Source organism: Nicotiana tabacum, chromosome 4 (assembly GCF_000715075.1).
Source record: "Nicotiana tabacum cultivar K326 chromosome 4, ASM71507v2, whole genome shotgun sequence".
NCBI lineage: Eukaryota > Viridiplantae > Streptophyta > Magnoliopsida > Solanales > Solanaceae > Nicotiana > Nicotiana tabacum.
In genome coordinates, this window is record NC_134083.1 from 125,762,756 (window position 1) to 125,787,129 (window position 24,374).

General features: G+C 36.4%; 2 protein-coding genes across 3 annotated transcripts; one reads left to right on the top strand and one right to left on the bottom strand.

The window, feature by feature from the left end:
• Positions 1–418: 418 nt before the first annotated feature.
• Positions 419–8,000, top strand: LOC107826330 (uncharacterized). The gene is made up of 11 exons (XM_016653293.2): positions 419–633; positions 890–976; positions 3,085–3,218; positions 3,805–3,863; positions 3,937–3,991; positions 4,083–4,133; positions 5,055–5,094; positions 5,304–5,413; positions 6,958–7,005; positions 7,333–7,452; positions 7,611–8,000. Exons 1-11 carry the CDS (start codon positions 585–587, stop codon positions 7,677–7,679), a joined length of 822 nt encoding a protein of 273 aa, XP_016508779.1. The 5' UTR covers positions 419–584; the 3' UTR covers positions 7,680–8,000.
• A 178-nt stretch (positions 8,001–8,178) lies between these two features.
• LOC107826329 (probable sucrose-phosphate synthase 4) lies at positions 8,179–14,834 on the bottom strand. 2 transcript variants are annotated; one of them, XM_075250641.1, is made up of 14 exons: positions 14,220–14,834; positions 13,410–13,495; positions 12,814–13,034; positions 12,585–12,648; positions 12,133–12,332; positions 11,542–12,022; positions 11,321–11,449; positions 10,966–11,097; positions 10,698–10,874; positions 10,336–10,389; positions 10,186–10,248; positions 9,031–9,870; positions 8,798–8,925; positions 8,179–8,673 (listed from the first exon to the last, which is right to left on the bottom strand). In XM_075250641.1, the coding sequence occupies exons 1-14, from the start codon at positions 14,509–14,511 to the stop codon at positions 8,400–8,402; spliced, it is 3,141 nt and encodes a 1,046-aa protein (XP_075106742.1). In that variant the 5' UTR covers positions 14,512–14,834; the 3' UTR covers positions 8,179–8,399.
• Between the last annotated feature and the right edge of the window lie 9,540 nt (positions 14,835–24,374).

Sequence of the window (24,374 nt, forward strand, 5' to 3'; positions counted from 1 at the left end):
AAAATAATAAATTGATTTAATCACAAAACAATCACGAAAATACATATACCACAATAAAGAATAATTAATTATCATTTTGTATAACAGCTAAAAACATTAACTATTCATAAAATAATAATTTCTCTATTTTACTAATTTTTTTAGCACACTAATAATATAATCCGGATAAAAAATAACAAATTAATTAAATTGCAAAACAATCATGAAATAACATAGAATACATTAAAAATAACTAATAGGCATTTTTTATACATGAGTTTTAACAAAATATAACTCGGAATATCTCGATTTTATTTTTTTTTAAAATTAAATATTTGATGATTTGGAGCCGAAAGCAACTCACCGCGCAATAACGTCTTGGATACTATTTTTCACAACCAAATATTCTTAGTTTTGTTTTTCGGCCCTTCTCCGTTTACATTATAAAAATCCAAATAATTAATCAGCTCTCCCTCCAAGTCACACTCTTCACCCTCTGCCTCAAGAGCCCGTTGCCGCTAAACTTCAAAAATTGCCTTCAGAAACTCGCGAAATTCTGTACAAAATCTACATTTCATAGCTCCACGCTTTCAGTTTCGGCAAAAATGGAAGAGTATTTGCAGTGCATGAAGACTCTCCGCACTCAAATGAACGGTAATCATCTCGCCTATCTCCACCATTATGCATTTAATTTCTCATCAAATTGAGGCTACTTCTACCGAAGATGTTTACTCAAATTCGCAAATTACGTTCGCATTTGTGTATTCAGACTATGATTATGTATCTGTACTGTATGCTCGCCAGTAATTAATTGTGTATACGTACTTTTGTTAGTGTGAATAGTGTGTGTGTGTGTGTGTGTGGAGAGAGATTGAAATTGAAATGATGCCTTTTATTTTTGAACTTTCAGATGTGGAGGATCAAGCAGCTAAGATAACAGCCGAAGAGCAAATGCAAATCACGATACTGCAAAATCTCGAAAATGAAATTAACTCAGGTTAAAACACACACTTAATCTATCGTTGCATAAATCGAATATTCTGGACTTCCTGTTCTTTGCTTTGGTGAAGATTTTGGATCCACAGGCAAACTTTATGATCTGCGTACTATTTGTTTGAGTAAGCAGTGCAACTTTAACAATTGATTCTTCGTGGTAGCAGCCTAATGATGTATTGCAAAAAAGTAGTCAGTTTTTTGGAAATATTTTGGAGAAAGTAGCTATTGAAATAACTGTAGCACCTAGATCCGGATCATGATATTCAAGGCTGTTCAGTCCTTTCATTGTTGTCAAATTGTGTTATATTCGACATGTAGTGTAGATATATATGTGAAAACCCTATAGAATTTCAAAAGATGTTAGATTTGAACTCATAATTTTAAAAGTATAATGAGTTCAATGCTCAATGCTAAGAACATTAAAGGTCGTATGCATCATGTTTAAATCATGGATCCGCATTCGATTATATTTTTGATGTTTTCATTACATGGATCGTAGCCTTCTTACTCCTGTTTTATTGATTTACCAGAAGAAAAAAGATTGCACTACTTGTTTGAAGCCCATGTATTGCTAGGAAGCTCTTGTGCCTACTTTAGTTTGAATATGCTTGATTAGATAGTTTAGGAATCTCATTTGGTGGAGTTATATTTTGGTTGGATAATTCATAAAAGTTGTGATGGATTTACCGAAATCGAAACTTAGATAATCTTAACTAACAACTTGTTTGGATGGTTGTTACATGTTGTATTGTATCGTATTGTTACTTTAAATATAATGTTTGTTTTGATTATTACTTCAATTTAATTATATTGTATTGCTAAATTCATTGTTATGTAAGGACGAAAAGTGCCACTTTATGGAACGACCGATTTGGTGTGGTCGCACCGTTACCTTATTTTTTTCTCTCATCTTTCCCTTCCTTTTTATTAAATAATCTTATTTTATCATTTACCCTACCTTTTTATATTATACCTCATAATTTACTTTATTTTATAATATTACAAGTTTATTTTTCATATTATTGGTGCATAACATCAGGAAATGATGGTAAACAATACAATCTATCCAAACATTGTATACATCAAAACTACACAGTACAATACAATACAATACTATACGACACATTATGAAACGATACATAACAACCATCCAAACAAGCTTTAAGATCAAGATCGTGGACAATGTACAGTATTCATGTGGTGTGGTCCATATGCCATGGGCTTCTTAAACAAGGATTTCCACTCGCAACACTTGCTGTTTTGATTTCCATGGCCTTTTCCATCTTTCCGTGTGTCACTGTTCTTCAGTGAAGCTACAGTCATAACGCTTGATGTATGACATCTTTGAGGCAAACTCCAAATGATAAGATTCAAAACATATTCATCTATTACTATGATAGTGGGAGAACAGCGACAATCCTACAATGGTTAAAGCTCTTTCTTTTTTTGCTTATCCGCAATATTGTGTTTTTTTGAATACTCTGAAGAGTATGCATGTTGTCCATTTGTGAGTATTTTAAGAGATGGAATAGGATACCTGTTTATTTTCTCTCCTGGCAGACATAAGTCTGTCATGTCCTGCTCTCTTTGTTAGATTTTTTCTTGTTTTTTCTTTCTTTTTTCTTTTTCTTTCTTCTTTGATTGGGTTTGTGGCTGGATACTTCCAGAATCTTTATTATTTTCACTAGGTTGAAATCATTATATTTTACCTTGACTTTGCTTCATTTCTCATCATCTCTTGTAATTTGGTCTATTGCATGAAAATTCCAGATTGTGGAGCTCTTAATCTTAAACATACTTCTCTGCCTTAGAGAGCATTGGTTTCTCCTTTTCCACATTTTCATCTGATAAGCAAATATTACTTTCCACGTGGAATAACAGAACTCTGCAACATCTAAATCCTTTTTTGATAAGTAGTAGTAAGAGATTTTATGGATGAACTTGCACTAAGACAGTGCATGATTACAGAAGGTGCAATTCTTCAATAGCATCTAGCATTGCATCTACATCCTGTACAAGAACTAGGTTGAACCAAAGAGCTAGCAAAAAAATACATCTGTTGCTGTCTACAACATCTAAGCCTTATTTTTTAACTGCTTAACAATGCAGTGAAATGTCAGACAAGCCATCTCAGAGAGGAAATTGCCAGGATATTGGAGAAAAGGGGGCAGATCTGTTCCGTTATCTTGGAAAAGCAAAGAAAAATTGCTTCTCTAGAAGCTGATTCATCCACCCTCAACCAGGTAATACTAAGAGCCGGAATCAATTAACTTTGAAACAGAGTTGAAACAAAAGTTTCACATCGCCCTTGATGGGTAGGATTAGCAATGTTTTGGCATGTAAAACCAGAAGTAGGTACTCCTGTTCTCAGCTTCAACCATGATTCAACTAGACATGGGTTCTACATCAGAAGTTTATAAGTAAATTCGTTTTGCCAGAAAGGTTAGGCTAGTTTCCAATTTTTTATTGTTCAGCAGTGGGGTTGAAAAGTATGTAAAAAATAAAATGCGGTCTCTTCTTTCTCCAGAAACATAATGTTGAAATAAGGGTGAAGTAATGCATATTACTGAAGTAGAAACTATTATTTGACTACTCGAGCTATAAACTACAATGTTCTTGAAGCTGGAGAAGTACTTAAATGAAGAACAATCCTTGGATTTATAACTCTTAGCTTTTCTTGCATAGAAGGGAGACAAGTTTTGGTTATTTTGGAAATAGGTTTGCAAGTTTTTACTTTGCATAAACTTGTCTTTTCATAAGGAAAGTTGACTTAGTCTTTGGAAATCATGTGATGTAGCATATATTCTTCTATCCTTGTTTATCAAACAGACATTGGAGCTCCTTCAACAAGAGAGAAACAACCTGTCAGCAAAACTTCTTGAGAAAAGGTAACTTGAAAAGCATATATCGAGATTGCTGATGGATAGTATATAATGCTAAAGCATATGGTTGTCATAACAGTGATTATTATGCTAAGACTGTTAAAGATGTAACTGCTCAGCTAGGAGAACAGCAGGTTTTTTCCCATGTTCCCTTTTCTGTTGCTTTCCACTTAGATTGTTCACTATATGAGGGTTATTTTGAACACTAGTAAGGTTCTACTTTAGGGTTGGATCAGAGATTGCAGACAGAACTCGTGGGATAGAGAGCATCGCGAGGTACTTCTACTAAGGCTTATTGTCTTCTTTTTCTGAATTTTCGTGCTCTTCTTTATGGATTGTCTTGGAAATATAAATTTCAAACTGATAAAACGAGTAAGATTTTAAAATTTGTGTTTATATATACACCCAATGAAGGGAATATCAAATGCTCAAAACCCAGGTCGAGGTAAATGCCAAAGGCATATTCAACAATAATAAAATGCATATATTCCATTGCAGCCTTTGATGGCAAATAAGATCCTTCTGAAGTATCAGAAATTACTGAGAATAGTAAGATTACAGTTTAAGTTATGTTATTTTATGTTATGCTTATCCATTCAAGTGCAACAGTCGAACAAGTTCTAGGATTACAAATATTCTGAATTTTTGAAATGCAACTGTCAAACTGACTTGATTTATGAAGTCCAAGGCTTGGCCGAGACAAAATGAATTTGAGCTTTGCAATGTCTGGGGACCAAAACTGTTTAGATTCAATTTTTTATTCACGCAAGTTAACTACTTTTGCATCCTCCCTATAATAATTCTTGCCCAATGCTTTGAGATGTAGTGGTTTTGGACGATGTATTTTGATTTGGCAATATTTTATAGTTTCTTGTGGTTCTCAAATTGCACATTTTTTGGAAAATTTTGAGTATGAGCCATGACTTGATGATGTTACATTCAAGTTTGAGCATAAACTAACCGGTGATATGATGTTTCCTGCATTAACCAACTTCATAAATACTCCATCAACTAATCTCGTAGTTTTCATTCCTTTGCCAGTATGATATATCAATAAAGTAACTACTTACTGCCTAGTCAGGCTGTCATTCTGTCACCAAAATAGCTTTTTCTTGGCTAAGATGTTAGTGTCTTATCTGAATAGGATTTTTACTCTATGATAAATATTCTGCTGGAACTGATGGCTAAAGCATGCAGGTGATGGACAAAGTTGGTGAGGAAACTGGTCAATTTGAAGGTATGACAAATGCACTGTTAGTTTAATTAAATTCTCTTTCCATGATGCCGATGGGTTAATACAAATAATATAAAGACCATTTAGCAACAGGAGAATCTTAATTTGCTACGAGCTAATTTTGGACTCACTCTGTAGACTATATGTGCACCTCTGCCTGAACTTCTTCTTCTTTCTCTTTTCTCTTTTTTCTTTTTCTTTTTGATTTACAGAGAATCAGGATAAAATGACAGAAATCCTAAAGATGAATATGGAAGATGCTAGAACAAAGCTAAACCAGCTGAGTGAGCTGAAGTCAAAACTTGTAATGGAAAACAACAAGGTTGCTTAAACAATTCTGACCATTCTGTTTTTGTGTGGTACTTCCTTTTCCTCAGTTCAGGACTATTAACCCGTCCTTGGGCACTGAAAAACAATGATGGACCCAAACAACATAGCGATATTAGCATTAGTTGTTTTTCATGAATCATCCAAAATATAGCATCAGTCTAGATGCATTTTCCTGCTGAGTCTCTATGTTGCAATGTCAGTATGGAGGTCAGAGATGTTCAACGGTGATCCTAAAAGTCTTTCTTCCTTGTCTAACGGTCGACTCGGTTCATTCAAATTGCTTCTCATTATTGAGAAAAACAAAGATAAAAATACGAGCTTGTTTGATGGCAGTAGTTATTAATCATTGTTGTTTGTAGGTCAATCTATTTACTCGTCTTAATAATATTTTTCCTTGTTCACTAATAAATCAAATAATTAGACTCGTGCTTATAATCAATTCGATCACCCGATTGAGTCGGTGGAAAACAACTATGAAATTATCGCTTGAATTTAAGAAGAGGTCGGTTGCATTTAACCATGGTTGGTTTGTTTAATTAAAGAAAAGATCTATATAAGTAAAATGCTAGTACATAAAAAGAAAAAAGAAAGGAGCTAGCACCCTCTGGATAGAACAAGAAGTGATGATTGCTCCTTTGTTTTCAAAACCTCCTATGCACTAGACTGGGATCTTATCCATTTGTAGATGGTGCTTCGATAGCAGCTAGGTCTAGAGAGAAGTTATGAGCTTTATGTTCACGCATAACTTCTATACCAAGGTTAGCACAGTTAATGATATCAGCCCAAGTATTGATTACGTGACCTTGACTATAATTACCGATTGGTTGAAATTGAGACCATATAGGCCATAGTGTTGATACCTAAAGCGGTAAACCAGATACCTAGTACCCGCCAAGCAGCTAGGAAGAAGTGTAACAAAACAGATCATTTTGTGTGGTTTCCCTTTCCAACATTTGAAGGTAATGTTGACCCTTACCCCTCAGATTCTTGTGATTTAAAGCGGATTTGTTGTAGGGTTATCCTTTGACAAGAGTGGGTTGCTCTAGTGGTAAGCACCCTCCACTTCCAACCAAGAGGTTGTGAGTTCGAGTCACCTCAAGAGCAAGGTGGGGAGTTCTCGGAGGGAGGGAGCCGAGGGTCTATCGGAAACAGTCTCTCTACCCCAGGGTAGAGATAAGGTCTGCGTACACACTACCCTCCCTAGACCCCTACTGGGTTGTTGTTGTTGTTTGTTGTTGTTGTTGTAGGGTTATCATACCCCCTGTATTATCCTCGCTAGTGAAGTGACCTCCATGGAAGCCTTTGTTGATTTTGCTTTATGGTTATTTATATTCTTTTAGCCCGCGCCAAGATCTCAGATGGTTTAACAATGCCTAAATCTCGAATCGAGAAAGGAGAAATTTGAGTCCTTGTATTCTTAGGATTTTTATGAGGGAATTAACATCTGGGTTTTTCTCAGTTTGTTTCTGATTCAACTACGATTATTTTCATATTCCGTTGAAATACAAGAATCTGAAAGACATGTTGCTTTGATAGGTAAGGAGATCACTTGAGCTTGTGAAGTCGAAGATGACAAATTTCAAGGTCAGTTACAATCTGTTTTACATATATTGTGTTCAGTCTTAGCTCAAAACGATCTCTTTCTGATAATGATAACAACTGTTGGTTAAATCCATCTTGTCAATTGCAAGTACGCAACAAACAGATGCTTTGGATATAGCCATCCAAATGCATCCAATTTAACCTATTGGGAGATCAGAAAGTGGAAGTCATGAAATATATTTTGGGGAAAAGAAAATGTTCATAGCTTCTAGTTTTTGTGTCAAAATAATTGAAAGGAAACATACTTGCTACAATTCAAAGAATCAGCCTCCAAATGTCTATCATCAATCATTATGCATTATTCTGCAGGCACCACTAACAGAAATGGATAGCAAATCCTTAAAAGAGGAGTACCAAGCACTTCTCTCAGACAAAGATGGAGAGGCAGAGTATCTGCAGTCTTTACAACTCCAGATTGCAAAATTGATGGTACTGAGAAATATCCACGCTTTCCCTGAACGTTGATATGTCATTCAACTTGTGGTAGCAATTTTAGATTTTAAAGAGATTCTAAATATCCCAATTTATGGAGTTAATTTATCAATTTATTTTTCCATTTCACTCTCAAATAGTTATTTTGCTTTCAGAGAATTTCCCACAGTATCAAATGTTCTTGTGGAGAGGAGTTCAAGATAGACATGGATCTTTGTGCATGAAAATAATCAGGGTCATACAAGTACTTTAACTAGCAAGGTGGTGGAGTTTCTTTAGTACTAAACAGGTACGTTTGCAAATACTGATCAAGACAGTTTGAGAGCAATGGGGAAGATAATGCAGGGAAGTTGTAGCAGTTGTTGAGATGGCAAAATAATGTGGTTTGTACTCTGTTGCAGTATAGTATCTGTGTTCGATGTAAAAGATACGTATTGAATGCTAGTAGAGTTCTGCTTGACTGAATAACATATGCATCACTGAATGTAAGCTGATTCTCTCTCGTACGGGAAATTGGATATTTCATCATACATGTTTTAACTTTATGATATTTCAGAAAACAGAGTCGAATAGACTACTAAAGAAACTTTGTCATCTATTCCGACAACTTAGATTACTACATATATGGAGGTGCACATTTTGTTCAACACATTCAAGCATGTGCAGACTTCATGAGGTAAATTGGTAGATGATGGTGTTTTCTGTATCTATAGTACACTGAAATTGAAGATCATCAAAATGCAGTCCTCTAATAGATGTCAGATAAAAGTAGTTGTTATATACGTTCATGTGCTTTGAACTCTAGTTGTACTATGCACTTGTATATGTAACTTGATTTTTTTACAAAGTGTAAGATTGAAACCCAAGCTTTTTCTCGCTTGCTCACTTCTTAAGTTGAAAAAGTTTTGCCTATAAATGAAATAGAAAATGCATCATTCAAAAGTTCACATGACCTCTAACTTCTCCAAGGCTGCAGAGATATCCTGCGGTTCATATCCTTCTGCCACACATATGTTTGTGCTATCTTGAGGCACTACATCATCTGTTCTGAAGCTGTCTTCATTGTGAAGAAGCATCTCACTGGCATATTCCACACTTCCTTTTAGAATAACAGTCTTGTGAAGGCCCACAAGCAGGCCTTCATAATCTGTATCTCCCTTTTCCCCCACAAAAACAACCATACTGGAAAGATCAACTCCCCATCTAACTGAGAGATACCTGCGTTGCATGCAGAAAATGAGTGATTGTGACAAATTCTGTACTGACTTGATACTACTATCTGCTAACCAAAGAACAGTAGTGTCACCAGACCAAAGATTAGGAAGGGAATGAAAGGATTTACCTAAGTGCTTGGGATCTCGATGCAAATAATGGTGTCACATTCAACCTTGATGCAGCATGTGTGTAAATAACACTGCAACGGAAGCCTCTCATGCGTAGCCTCTGACGAAGGTCATTAACTTTTGGCACCTGTCACATGTAAGCTATCATCAGGATGCAAATGGGAAAACCAATTTGTATATTTCTATTTGAGTTGTTTAACTTTGAACATCAAGAGTAGCTTAGGGATCTTACTTTGGCTCCTGGCGTGATGCTATATGAGTAGCATCGAGAGCTACATGCACTGGAGCATTGCGCAATGTCATGCTCAGAACCTTCTTCGTGTTTACCAAGCCTCATCACTGCTGATTTAATGTTCTCACCTGCCCACCGGTACTCAATGTGGGCTTCATAGTCTTCATCTAATCCAAAGTCCCTCCATGGGTAGTATATTTCACTTCCACTGCTACAAATCAACGCATCAAAATCTTCTAAATTTGTTGGGCAACTGTTTAGCGCTTCTTTAGTCTCATCTAAACTCAAGCCTGTGGATAAAACTAAACCTATTTGGCTGGACCTAGATCCTGCAACTTGCATTATATTCTTGACTGTTAGAGATAAGGTTTCAGTAGGAGTTCCTTTGCTGTTGTAACAGTCAGTTGCCACTACATATAGGACCTGCCTTCTCCCTGGGCAGTAGCTAATGATAGGCTTGCTAATTGAATTAGCTTTCCGTGAGAGTTTCTCTACAAGTTCCTGCTGCCTTCTTGCCATATCAAGCTTCCCATTGGCCTTGAAGTCCACATCAATGGAAAACTTAAGAGAAAGGTCTTCAACATCTCTTAGTGATTCACTCATAGGTTCTTCAAGAGTTGGCTTCATGACCTCAAGACGATTGGCAGGGTGGCGATTTCTGCAGTGTTGAACATGGGAGAGGTAATTCCGGCAGTGCTCTGGCCATGAGAAACGGTGGATATTCTTTAGGCCATTTTTACGGCACTCCAGCCATAGGTTCTTGTCAGCAACAAGCTTTAGAAGAGCATCTGCTATGGCTTTTTGATCATGTGGATCAATGAGTAGCCCATTGTTTAGTGCCTGAATGAGCATTAAGTTCCATATTATATTCATCCATAAATTGCTACAGGTCACCACTTTGAGGTGTACGTGGAATTAAAAAGATAACTATTTGGAGAAAGAGGGGAAGTTTCCACAGAAAGCTTGGGGCATCACTTTTCAGAAATTCCTTAAGGTCAAGTGTTACACGAGGTATTTGTTATCGAGATTTTGTGCATTACCTTTATAATTCTACCCCAACTTTTATTCTGCAAATTTTAGGTTCCAATGAATAACTTTATATCTAAATATGTATTCAAGACTTGTGCATCAACATTAATAGCAGCTAGTGTGTACCTTGAGTATATCCACTGGCCCTCCATTTTTGGTAGCAACTATAGGCAAACCATAAGCAGCTGCCTGCAGAAAAAAGATTTTCCAGAACTATAACATTTTCATGCAAAGCCTCAGCTGTCAAAACTAAATGTGATGTAAGTTACAAGTTACCTCAATCAGAGTGAGGCCGAATGGCTCAACAAGAGCTGGATTGATGAATACTCCCTTCAAGAAAAAATCACCATTTAAGAGTTGTTGGCAGTCATATCATGGAATTGAAGAACTTAGGTTAAAGAAGAGTGTCAATTGTATAGGTCATGTTCTTTCAAAGTATGGAAGAAACAAATATAACAGTGATCACTAAAATAGCTCTATCCTGTCTTGATTATTATCCTGCACAGACAGATGGGCCAGTCTATTATGAACAAGGCATTGACAATGACTATAAACCCATAAGACCTAGATAGTTCTGTTCTTGGTGGGAAAATCCCCATGTCCTGACACTTGCTTATTTATTTATTGCTCTGAGTTACCTTAGTTTTTGCAGCCAGGCGATATATATCAGGAACATCTGGTTGCTTATGATGCTTTGGATATGCCACCTGACCGTACAAATTGTACTTGTCAATGAGCTTTATTACTGTTGTGAGTACTGCAGAGCTGCTACTGGACATGTCATCAATGTCATCTCTGTTACCTAGGATCAGTGTCTGCACCACAGATTACAATTTAATTAGACTCTGCACTAGTCCACTAGCATCTGTTACAGTTTAAGGAGGTTGCAGATAAACTCAGCCCTACCAAGTTGGCTAGTTCTCGAAGTGCTTGGCATTCTCCAAAAGCCCTGAGCAAAGTAGTTACATTCTTCTTAGGATCTGGACGTGACAGTGCAAGTATCATAGGCTTGTGAGGGTTAACGAAGAATCGCATGATCTGCATTCATGAAAATACAGGAGACGTTGGCTGAAAACGTTTATAGAGAACCCCAGACAAACAAAACATTATTAACTAGTTGTCAACAATTATTTCAACCTAGTCTACATTCTTGTTGCTTCTCTCTTATTTATTATCCATTTTGACCTATTTGCAAATTTAATAGTGTTGGCTTCAAGAAAGAGTTTTGCAAGTTCCTAGGTAAACAAGAAGGATGTCCAACCTCAGACCATATATGTGGTATAGGTCTCTTTTGACTTTTGTCTGTCCCAATCAATGACTTGAGATCTCCATCACCTTCCAACAAATCTTGCGCGTTCACGTTGCTGAAATCCATCCCTGGTGGTATAACCTAGTTTTTCAAGATGATCAGAACTTGGTAAGAAATATCTTCTGAACTGGGTAAGAAATCATTAATTTTGGCTTGTTTGAGTTAGCGCGTACCACCATCCTGGGCATGTATCTTCCGAGGCAACTGACTCCTCTCCGTCTCCTAACTCTGAGTTTCCTCTCCAACTGAATATCAAAACCATCATACAAACCCCATTGTTCATCAATCTCTTGCTTTGTGCTAGTTACCACCATTTCAGCGGCATCAAGTCCCAACTCTTCTCCTTCTATTCTCCTCATTATCTTATAGGTGGTATTGATGTCTTCCTTAGTTAGTCTGCCCTGCTTAAGCAATTGCTCGAACTTGTTCCTTCCTAGTGAGTGCCCCGTTAACACCATTGGTACATTTAAGGTACCAGACAAGCGAGCTGCTACCTCTCCTGCATCAGCATAGTGCCCATGAATCACATAAGGCCATACTGCCTTTCCAGCATTGACTTGCTCCCCTATAGCTCTTGCCATATTCACAATGTGGCTTAATGCCCCATCAACAAATTCTGGTATGTAAGGCCAGAGTGATTCTTTTGGAATGTACCTGGCACAAAGATAATGTTCAAAATATGAAAGACTGAACCAGATATTAAAGAATGAACACCATATTTGCTACTCCAAAAGATGTGCTCAAGTGTAGAATAGCAGCATTACTTATCACGTGGTCCGCAGGGGATTCGAACTATGTAGGCACCACAGCTTCCAAAAGCATGAGATGGGCATGAGAGCATCTCAATTGGCTCACCATAGCTAGAATCAACCTCTGGAGATGTGATCTGTCGAGTCAGGAGGTCAACTCGATGAACTCCTTCCATGTTTGCAAGTGCTCGAGCAAGTTCTACTACATATTTCACCTGATCATTCATTCAATAAAAAAACAAAAATTACATGAAATTTCGTGAGTTTTACCACTTCTCATACAGTAAAACCTCTGTTACTGAGGAATCAACTACAAGGGAGTTTTTTGGGTTGTTAATTAGGCATCATGTGTTCAGTCTTGTTACTATCTCGTAATGTCAAATTTTCTTCCTGTGTGATCAAGTTTTTCCTGATTAAAAAATTTAGAGGCAATAGTTGTATTGATTAAAGTTGTTAAAACAATCTACCTGACCACCAGTGTCAGAATCTCGTCCGAGTTCCATGTTTTCTCCACGCACCAACCCATGGATACTACAAAAACAGTAAACATAGCATTAAAATTGTTTGACTTGTTTTTAATCTTGTATTTGTCATATTACATTTCTTCTTCTTTTTCTTGCTCTTGATGTGTTTTTGAATTATGGACTAGCTGTTGTAACAATTTATTACGCCACTATTATAACAATCTGAATTTACCTGATCAAGACAATGTAAAGTTGCCTTGGTTTATCTTCATCTGGCCACATCTGAGTAACTGAGTTAATCCTTGATATGACATGGTGAGAATCTGATGTATTTACATCTGTTTTCTCCTTCTCACCTTCTGAAAGTTCAGAAAGATCTTCTAATGCGTCAAAACGACCTTTCTCTAGTTCAAGTCTTCGTATTACTAGCTTTTGGGCATCATCCCAGGCTATCTGCAATTTCCCACAGATTATCTTCAAGCTGCTAGTAAATGTACTTTCTTGTGTTTCCTAATTAATGTTAGTTCTCTTTTAAGCTTATTTCATCTGTATTAATTGAACAATAATAGTAGTTTGTCAAAGCTTTTTTCAGTGGAATTCTGTTGACTTCAGACGTCTTTAAGAATTAGGCGTTTGTATTACTTTTTTCGAACTCAGTTTTTAAAACATTTTGCAAATATGACCAAGTAGGCGAATTCCGTGTAAGAACATGAGACTCTTCCTAACTTTACCATCTTAACAATTATCACTTTCTCCTTTCAAATAGAAAGAACAGAAGGTGGCCGAATATTAATGGGAAATAAAAGAAGAGGTGGAGGAGAAAAGGACCTGTTTCTTCTTGCGGGCAAGATGCCAAATGCGCCAGCACATATTCTCGAGCCTGTTATTCCTCTCACGAGAATTCCTTGTTGCCACTACCTGCATGTCCATTTACTTCACTTTCAACCTCACCTTTTGCTTTTCTTTCCATCAATTTCCCTAAGCATAACATCTATCCTTCTTATTTACTTTCTTTTTTGCATAACATGAGGTAATTACGGGTTCATCCCAAGCCAATAATTTTGACTTGGACTCTGTATATGTGTTTAAAAAGTTTATTAGAAAGTACAAATAAATGATTTCGAATCCAGTTAATCAAACGAGTTTGGCGTAGAATCTCGAACTCCGACCCATAAACTTCAAATCCTTAATTCACCTCATGCAATTGAAATAGAGAGGAGAGCGTGTACGCATGTCACGTCTTTCTTTTTCCTTTTTCTCGGTTAAAGTACACTAAGTTTTACACTGCTAATACATATAAATTCACTCCTTAATTAAAACAAGAAGATAAAAATTTCATAAACCCGTGAAAGGAGAGCGCGTTTTAGTCAAAACTATGTAGCAAGTGGTATTCATGCTTGTGGCCATTTGTATTTATCAATGAGTAAAAAATTCCGATATGCATGTGAGAGCAGCAATGGTAATTAGATGATTAATACTTAAACCGTCTCTTAATTAATTTCTCATCTCCTTCCTCCCAGCTTACTAGCTAAATCATGAAGTAGAAACTAAAACTATAGTTAAGTAGATGAAAGAAAATAAAACAGCGAGAAGAAAATCATTTCTCACTTAACATTAGCCTAATTTAAGTTTGGGAACTAACCTTGATCCAAGTTTTGTGTAGGTCAGACTCATCAAAGCTATTGACAACTTCTTCAACAAAGTAGGTAGTGGGACTAAACAGCTTCTCTGCCTTCTCTTTCTGGATTTCAAACTTCTCAAACCTCAACGTTTCCTCTATTTTATTATTATTATTCCTCACACTAGTATTCTTAAAGTTGTTTCTGTCTTCAATACTTGAAGCTTTACGTTCTTTCTGTGTCCCATTTCTATCAGTCCCTGCGTCCAATATTGCCTCCAAATACCCGTTTAACCATTCGTTCTCCGCCATCTCTTCCCTTTCCTTTCCCGTTTTCGTTGATTGTTTGCTTCAAGTATATATATGCAAGAACTTGAAAAGAGGTATTAATGCTTAAAAAACAAGAAGTGTTAAATATATAGACCAATTGAGTAGTGGAGTTAAAAGCTTGGAAATGAGATGCTTCTATAAAGAGCAAGAGGGGGAAGAATATAATAGAGGTGGTTTCAGGGACTTAGTTGTTTGAAACCGAGTTAGAAGAGAAGAAAGGGAAGCCCTTATATAAGGCCTAGCAATGAGCATATTGATTTAGAAATTACTACTAATATATATATATATATATATATATATATATTATGGACCACACTTTTTCACTTGAACAAAATATATATTGTGACATTTTAGTGTTTAGTTCTCTTCTTACCTCAACTTTGTGTGGTTTACGCGTTTACATGCCAAATATCCTTATTCTCATAGTATTATTAGTTAGGAGTAGTATATTATTTATTCTTCACAAGAACCCATTGCTGGCATGGACTGATTGTGGTGGTTCCTCCTTTCGTTTTCACTTTTTTTTAAAAAGCACAACCATTTTCCAGATTGCTCATGCTGCAAATTTGTAGTACTAGCCTTTATTTTCATGTTTCGAGACCTCTATTAGCTCCATTTGATATTTCTTGATTTGTATGCATGGTCCGTGTCATTTTCCGGAACGTTTTTGCGTAAAGAATTTGAAGAAAAAGTGATTTTAAGCTTAAAATGGGACTTGAGTTGACCACGGTCAATATTCTTGGTAAACGACCTCGGATCGGTATTTTGATGATTCCAGTAGGTTCGTATGATATTTTTGGACTTGTACGCACTTTTGGTTGAGGTCTGCGGTGAACCGAGCGCATTTCGGCGTGCTATGTGAAAAATTGTAAAAATGAGTTTTCAAGTTGAAAATCATGAGTTTTGATGATCGATTCATGTTATTTTATGTTATTTTGATGATTTGAGGTAGCGAGCAAGTTTGTAGGATGCTATTACACTTGTGTGCATGTTTGGTTTGGAGCTCGAGGGGTTCGGGTGAGTTTCGGATACATTGCGGAGAGATTGGAAAATTGCTGGTGCATTCTAGTTGCTGGTGTATGTTGCAGATCTCGCAATCAGGCTCGTATTTGCGAGCCTCGCTTTTGCGGTCTCACGATCGCATTTGCGAACTGGGAGCTGGGGACTGGGATTCCGCATTTGCGAACAAATGTTCGCTTTTGCAATGAGGTCTATGGTCGCTTTTGCAATCCTTTGGTCACATTTGCGATACCTTGCTGAGTGGGGGAATCTTCGCAATTGCGAAGCTTGGCACGCATTTGCGAGGGGGTGTCCTTCGCAAATGCGACATTGCGACTTATGCATGTTGGGGGCACAATTCGCATTTGTGACCTGTGTTTCGCATTTGCGATGGTCGCAATTGCGAACTAGAGTTCGCAATTGCGATACCTGCAGTTGAGTAAAAGAGGAAAAATCGGGAATTAGCTCATTTTATAACATTTCTCAACCCCAAACACTCTAGAGGCGATTTTTGAAGAACCTTTTCTTCCCAAATTCATTGATAAGCAACTCTAACCCATTTGTTTTCAATTTCACATTACTTTTCATGAATTTTTAACATCAAATCTAGGATTTTCATGGTAGAAATTAGGGATTTGGGTAGAATTAAGGAATTTTGTAAAATTGAGATTTAGACCTCAAATTGAGGTTGGATTTCGAAACAAATCACATAACCGGGCTCGAGGGTGAATGGGTAATTGAATTTTAGTCCAGATCTCGGATTTTGACCAAGCGAGTTTGGAGTTGACTTTTGTTGACTTTTTTAATTTCATCAAAGATTGAATCTCTTTCATTCGTGGGTAGTTTCTAAAGCTTATTTTGAATTGTTTGAATGATATTTGACTAGATTTGATTGGTTTAGAGACTTGTTCGAAAGGAAAAGTTGTAGTTGATTGTTGAGTTGGTTGCACAAAGAGGTAAGTATCGTATTTAACTTTGACTTGAGGTAAGTAACAAAGAGTTGGCTGCAATAGTATTGAAATGAATTGATATTGGGATCGGATTGCACGCCTCAACAGCTAATAATATGATATGATATTGGGATCGAGTTGGACGTCACAACAGTTATTGTGTTAAATGTTGGGATCGAGTTGCACGGCGCAATAGTTATTGTGTTAAGTGTTGAGATCGGGTTGCACGCCACAACAGAGTTGATGTGTTGTGGTTGTTTGTAGTTGTAAAGTTTTATCTCAATAATTGTGATATGAGATTTGAGATCATGTTATTCCGGAGCCCTCTAGTAGTTGACCTTCGGGTCCATTTATATGAGTTTTATGTTTTATCTATATTTTCATATTCTGTTATTATTGTTCGTACAGGTTTATTGTGAGTGTCTTGTCATAGCCTGGTCACTAGTTCGTCGAGGTTAGGCTCGGCACTTACAGAGTATATGGGGTCGGTTGTACTCATGCTACACTTCTGCACTTCTTGTGCAGATTCTGGTGTTGGTCCCAGCGACGCGTATAGGAGATTTGCCCAAATCGACTTACTGAGTAGACTTAAGGTAGAGCTGCTGGCGCTCGCAGTCCCTGAAGTCCCCTTTCTGTTCTGTCTTTACTATTTATTTTGTTTCAAACAGTTGTATTTCGTTCAGACCATACTTTGTGGTATTCTAGTTGCTCATGTACTAGTGACATCGGATATCTGAGATTAGTCTAGACCGTGTTATATTATGGATTTATCTAATGTACTTCAGTTTTTCCAATCGTTAAATATCATTATTGTTCTGTTTTAAATTATAAAATGGTTAATTGATTATCTAACGTTGGCTAGCCTAGCAAGTAGATGTTATGCATCATCACGATTCCATGATTGGGATTTCGGGTAGTAACAAAGTTCTTAACAAAATTACAAGTTAGAATTTTGTATTTCGACTGTCACTGTGCGTGGTTAAGAATATTGTATTTGATGACCTCTATGTGGCATAGTGCCTCTTTGTATTAGAAATTACTTCTATAATTATGGAGTAGTATAGATGCTGCATCTTAATATGATATCCCAGGCCCCAGCTTATTCTTCTTCAATATTTCCCTTTTATTCTTTTCTAGAACTTTGACAACTTGTTATTGAAGAATAATTAAAGTAATATATCAACGTATTATTCATATAAGAAAGTAGGAGTGTACAAAGAAAATCGACAGATCGCCCCAAACCGATAATCCAAGTCAAACCGGAAAAAAATCGACCAGTAATTTAGTTTGATATTGAAAAACAATAACCCTGACCATAATTGGTTTGATTTTGTAATAATTAAAGAAAGTCAAGCCATTTTTTAAATATTTTTACATAAAAATATTTATTAAAATATAATTCATAAATATTTATTAAACTTTTTAATGATTTTTTAACGTTTATAATTTTTGAATGATCAAATATATTTTATAGTCCATATAAGCGTGTTTTTTAATTGGCTCTGGTTCAAATTAGTGTTCAATTGTGCGCAAACCAAAATTCAAAACCAATCTAATAGAAAATATTCAATTCGTTTTGACAAGAATCCCTAAAGTGTCTCCAGCTCTATATTAAAGATTATGCTTCTTGCTTTGTGTAAATGTTCACTTCGCTCTACACCTCATTAGTTCTAACCGGTTGAAAGTTATTCTTTTTCACTTTTTCGCTATCATCGTAAGGCTCTTTCTTTCGATATTACGATGAGAATAAATAATTATGGAGCTATAATTGTTATATTCACAAGGCTAAAAGAAATATTCTGAGCAGTAGTTATATGTTTTGTGCTATGAAGGTCTTACTGGGAACAAAAATTCGAGAAAATCGAACCAAATCAAAAAATTCAAAAAAAATCAAAACCAAAAATCCAACTTTTATTGGTTTGATTTGATTTATGAATTTAAAAACCCAAAATAATTAGTTTGGTTTGCTAAATGAAAAACCAAACCAACCGATTTATGTACACCCTATAGAAAAGCATAAACCATATCCCATTCTTAGTTTACGCACTACTAAAAAAAACAGTAAATTTGCGACCGTCAAATCGGTCGGAAATTATATTTTTCCGACGGATTTCCGACAGAAAAATATTAGTTGAAAAACACGTGAACGCAAAATATCTGCGACAGAATCAGTCGAAAATTTTCGGCAGATTCAGTCGCAAACTGAAAAATACAGGCACATTTGAATTTAAGTCATTTGCGACCGAATTGGTCACTAAATTTGCGACTGATTCAGTAGCTGACCAGAATAAAAAAAAATATAAATTAGAAGTTCCGGCTAATTCCGTCGGAAAATTAATAATAAAATTAATTTTTAATTAAATATTCCTACTGAAATAGTCGTACATATTGAGTATTAATTAATTCAAAAAATTCAAAATTTCTCAATTTGCAATCGAATCAGTCGCAAATCTTAATTAAATTTTTTTCAGAAACTCTCAATTTGCGACTGAATCAGTCGCAAATCTGAGTAAAATAAATTAATTTAAGTCGTAAATCAGCTCCAAATCTAAAAATATTTTAGCAGAATTCTGCTATATTTTTAATTACACCACCTGCCAAATAAAACAGTCAACCAAACACCTAATATCTAACCAAAAGCCTAGTATAATAATCCAAATCTAATATTTACTACAAAATGAACAGTAATATTTATAACAATTCAACCAACTAATCAAACAACCAACTATCAAACAACATAAATTAAACATGTCTCTAACTTCAACTCTAAAATATTTAAATAGCTAATCCTAGTCAGACTCAGTCTCCTCCTTAGACTCAGACTTAGACTCCATTGCAACTTGATTGCCTTTTTTGCTTTTCTTTTTTAATAATTTTTGGATCAAAGCCTGAGTTACTTGAAATTCTTGCGACATTTGATCCATTTTTTGACGCATAGCTTCCATGTCTTCTTGGAAAACTGATGCTCTAGTGAATAATGCTGCTGGTGGACGGCTGGAGGATGGCTGTACTCCAATCCCGTAGACTTGACCTTTATTTATTTTCACATAAAATAAAGAAAAAATATAAAAAAAAAGTAAGAAAACAAACACACAACTTTAAAACTAATACCAAAATACATAATTACATAATATTTATATCTTTATTCACGCAACCAGCCGCCTGTGTCCAAATTTCAGTCATATCCTCGGGGGCCGACTGAGTTCCTTCAGCATAAGTTTGTCGCCATACATCAAGATCAATATGATACTTGTCCTGAAATAAAAATAATATATGTTATATAGTTAATTTATACATAGTGTATTGCTAAATTAATGCAAAAATAATTACCTAAAAAACGACCAATGGATCTGCTGTCGGGCCACCATCGAAGGGGAGATAAGCCGCCGGATTGCTGTGGGCAAATTGTCAACCACGTTGCCCCTCCCCCCCCCCCCCAAAAAAAATATAAATGAAAAACAATATCAATTTGCTGTTTTTTTTTCTTATTCAGTAAAAGAAAAAAATGTCCATAGTAGCTCTCACCATGGCTGAAAATTATGAAAATTCAAAAGTAAGGAAGGAAATGATTATGGCGATTGAAACTGTCACGACCCCAATTTCCCTCTGTAGGATGTCATGACGGCACTTAGTCTCTAAAACTAGGTAAGCCTAACACTTACTGATTAATAGCAAAATTTAACCAACAACTATAAATTTCGATATGGAAATTTTCATGCAAGCCAACAATCCCAAAACCGATAGTACAAGTCATAAGCTCTATTGAGTTTGCTAGAAAAATTTCTAAATACAACTGTTTCGGAATAAAAATAAACAGTACAGGTACAATATCAGATGGTGACTCTGAGACTTGCGAACGCGATGGCAGGTTTACCTTGAGTCTCCACAGCAAAACCCGAACAACTAGCTATTGATCAACCAACTCTGAAATACCTGGATCTGCACAAAAATATACAGAAAGCGTAGCATGAGTACACCACAGCGGTGCCCAATAAGTATCAAGACTAACCTCGGTGGAGTAGTGATGAGGGACAGTCAAAACACCTACTTGACTAAACAACCTTAACAAGTATGAAGGTGAACTAACGGAAAAATAATATTAATATAAAGCTAAGCATGGTAAGAAGACAAAACAATACTCGCAATGAAACACTAGAAACAACAATTAGCAACAAGAAGTAAACTGATAGTAATGTTATAGAGTAAGTTGGACACAGTCTAAGTCCGATGAAACATATAAAGGAAAATAAGTAACAACTCAACAAGAACAATCGCTTTTACACCAGATCTATTCAGGAATTTCCACGAGGTACCAAACCTCATAATCACAAATCACGGGTCCCAATTCTTGAACCCTAATCACTTGGCCTCTTGTGCCCACATTACAAATTCATAACCGCACGGATGACTCACGTGCCAAGAGAGTGACAATATCTAATATCCGCACGGACCACTTACGTACAGTAATAACAATGACCCATGACTGCACGGATAACTCACGTGCCAACAGAATAACTCTACACAGAAGACAAGTACACGGGAGTACATGTAAATGGTCAATAACATCAGGATTCATCTTCTTAACCGATATGAGTGATTTATTTATGTGTATGCTTGTGCAAGTGTTCTACCACAATTCAAGTCAACAAGTAAGAGCAGAGACAGTGAATGGCATATAAGAAATGATCACCACGAAATGTACACGGTATAACTCACACAGGGTAGGCACACCACTACACAAATAACAACAATAACAATGCCCCCAGGCCATCACAAGTCATCACAAATCATTCCTCGATATATCACACCTTGTCTCGCCACGTGCACAATAATAAAGTAAATGTCCTATTTGTCTCGCCGCACGCGCATAATAATATTCCCACCTTGTCTCGCCATATGCTCAAACTCACATATATAGCCCGCCTTGTCACGCCGCATGTGCAAATATCAATAGTAATAATAGCACGGACAACTCACGTGCGAACACCCCGACAATCCTCTCAACAATACCATGTGTGCCAAAACATAACAATACAATAAAATGAATTTCACAACATGTGCCCATATGCCATAACATTTCCTCAAAACAGTTTCAATACCACAACCATACATAGCCCCCGGCTCAACAATACTAGGTACAACAGCAACAACAACAACAACAATAACATGAGAATACGACAAGTAAATCAACTCAAGAACTTCAGAACACAAAGAAACGGACGAACGAGCTCACAATGAAAGAGACAACAGAAAATAATGGTTTCAATAAGAATAGCTCAACAAAGGGAGAGATAGCATGCAACAATGATTTTCACATAAGTACAACTCGACGGTAAGAGAGATAGCATGAATCAGTGATTCTAAATAAGGATAAGTCAACAATGAAAAGGATAATAAAACTTCAATTAAGGTTGAGCAATTTCGGAAAAGATACTAATAAATTCAATTAAGGATAAGCAATTACGAAAAAGATAATAATGACTTCAATTAAGGATAAGCAACTACGGAGAAGATAGCATAGCAATAAAAGAGGCAACATCTTCAATTAAGGCACATAAGCATTTAATTGGCATTTGGCAACAAGGGTAAAACATGAATCAATTAATTCCAAATAAGACACGTAAGGGTAAATTTAGTAAATGGGAAATTTAACATACTAAAACAACTTCACATATAATGAACGTAAGAACCTAAGAGCCCTAAGCGGTCAAATTTTAACAAATTAAGCCCGAGTACGTACCCGTCACCTTGCGTACACGGCCTTCACATAACACAATTAGCACAAATGACTCAAATCATAAGGGGTAGTTTCTCCCACACAAAGTTAGGCAAGATACTTACCTCAAAAAAGCTAGACTATTACTCTAAAATGACCTTCTTGAGTGAAACATCCTCTAGACGACTCAAATCTAGCCAAAATAACTTCAAATCATAAATAAAACTCATAGGAAATGATTGCGGATAATAAAGCTTCAACCTTTAAAAAAAAGTAAAAAGTCAACTCCGGGCTCGCACCTTGGAACCCGACAAAATTCATAAAATCCGATCAATCATTAAATTACTAGTCCAACCATACTAATTTCATCCAATTCCAACTTGGAATCGATGTTCAAAACCCAATTATTCCCTTTAGAAAAGTTTTTGATAAAACAAAAAACCCAATTCTCCAATCAAAATATGAATTAATTCAAAAATGAACTTCTTTAATCATATTAAAATATAAAAATTATAGTTAGATATTGACCCTCATGAAAAGACGAGAAGAACGCCGCAAAAATCACCTCAATCGGAGCTCTAAAACTCAAGATATGCTCAAAATACTAAATAAACGCAGTCTGATTTTTTTAATACACAAAGAATTTCGCTTATGAGCCCAAAACTCCGCACCTGCGATCTGTCAGCTGTAATTTCCGCATTTTTCGCTTTGCAGATGCGGACACAACTTCGTATATGCAAAGCACTGGCACCAACTCTCTTCTCTGACACTAAAATGAGCATAACTCCTCCATACGATGTCCAAATTCGACGATTCTTTTTGCTATGGCTCCGTAATTACGATATGGATCTAATGCTTCAATCAAAATAGAAATTGGAGCTTATTTTATTAATGTGGTACCATTTATGCTTGAAGAAACGACATCAAAACATAAAAAACGAGCGCAACACAACCCAAACCAATCCGAAACTCACCTGAGCCCCTCGGGACCCCGTCTGAACATGCCAATAAGTCCCAAAACATAACGCGGACCTGCTCGAGTCCTCAAATCGCATCAAAAAATATCAAAACTATAAATCGCACCTCAAATCGAACTTAATGAACTTATGAACTTTCAACTTCTACAACTCGCGCCGAAATATTTCAAATCAACCCGGAATGACGTCAAATTTTGCATGCAAGTCTTAAATGACATAATGGAGCTAATCCAACTCTCGGAATCACAATACAAGCCCCCATATCAACAAAGTCAACTCCCGGTCAAACCTCTTAACCTTCCAAAACTTCAACTTTCCAATTTTCATCAAAATGCTTCAAATTATCCTACGGCCCTCCAAATCCAAATCCGGACGCACGCCTAAGTCTAAATCACCATACGAAGCTATTGGAATCGTCACAACGCCATTTCAGAGTTGTCTACACAAAAGTCAAACTTCGGTCAACTCTTACCGTTTAAGCTTCTAAAACAAGAAGCTTTCTTCCAAATTGATCCTAAATCATCCGAAATCCAAACTCGACCACACACACTAGTCATAATACATAATACGAAGTTGTTCGAGACCTTAAGCCGACGAACGGGATGCTAATTCTTAAAATGACCAGTCGGGTCGTTACATTCTCCCCTTCTTAATCAAACGTTCTTCCTCAAACGTGCCAAGAATCATTTTGAAGTCATCAATTACTGAGTGAACTTACCATACATACACCCGCGGGTGACCCCACGTCACCCCAAATCCGCGTAAGCCCGACAACACCACCTCAACTGAAGATTTTTCCTTCCACCAATACCAATAGGCCTTAGAACCAAATTTCTCACCATTCGATCGCTTTCAAAAGACCCGATTACTACATCAACATATGGTATCAGCTTTAACCAGCTGCAATAACCTATGTCTACACTTATCAGATACAAACAGATGATGTAACACATTACATATATGTCTATAACAACATCTCTTATCACAATAGCCGTCCGTACTCAAACTCAGCACCGGCAATTAACTTCATATCAGTTAGAACCCTGTTCCAAACCTCCACAACACCGACAATGATGCAAGAAACACGAAGATGCCATGACTATTCACTTAAATCAACAAGTCACACCCAACACCACTTGGGCACACATCTCGCAAGCTAAAACCTAATAAGCACAGTACGAATATGACTGAATATACGAGGGA

Bases quoted from the DNA above. Each gene is read 5' to 3' on its own strand.
- LOC107826329 (XM_075250641.1), bottom strand. From the start codon at position 14,511: ATGGCGGAGAACGAATGGTTAAACGGGTATTTGGAGGCAATATTGGAC. The intron at 12,649-12,813 runs GTAAATTCAGAT...CTGTTTTTGTAG, and splicing joins CTTTACATTGTCTTGATCAG to TATCCATGGGTTGGTGCGTG. The intron at 9,871-10,185 runs GTACACACTAGC...ATGCTCATTCAG, and splicing joins GGCCAGTGGATATACTCAAG to GCACTAAACAATGGGCTACT.
- LOC107826330 (XM_016653293.2), top strand. From the start codon at position 585: ATGGAAGAGTATTTGCAGTGCATGAAGACTCTCCGCACTCAAATGAAC. The intron at 3,864-3,936 runs GTAACTTGAAAA...TTGTCATAACAG, and splicing joins GCAAAACTTCTTGAGAAAAG to TGATTATTATGCTAAGACTG. The intron at 3,992-4,082 runs GTTTTTTCCCAT...GTTCTACTTTAG, and splicing joins CTCAGCTAGGAGAACAGCAG to GGTTGGATCAGAGATTGCAG.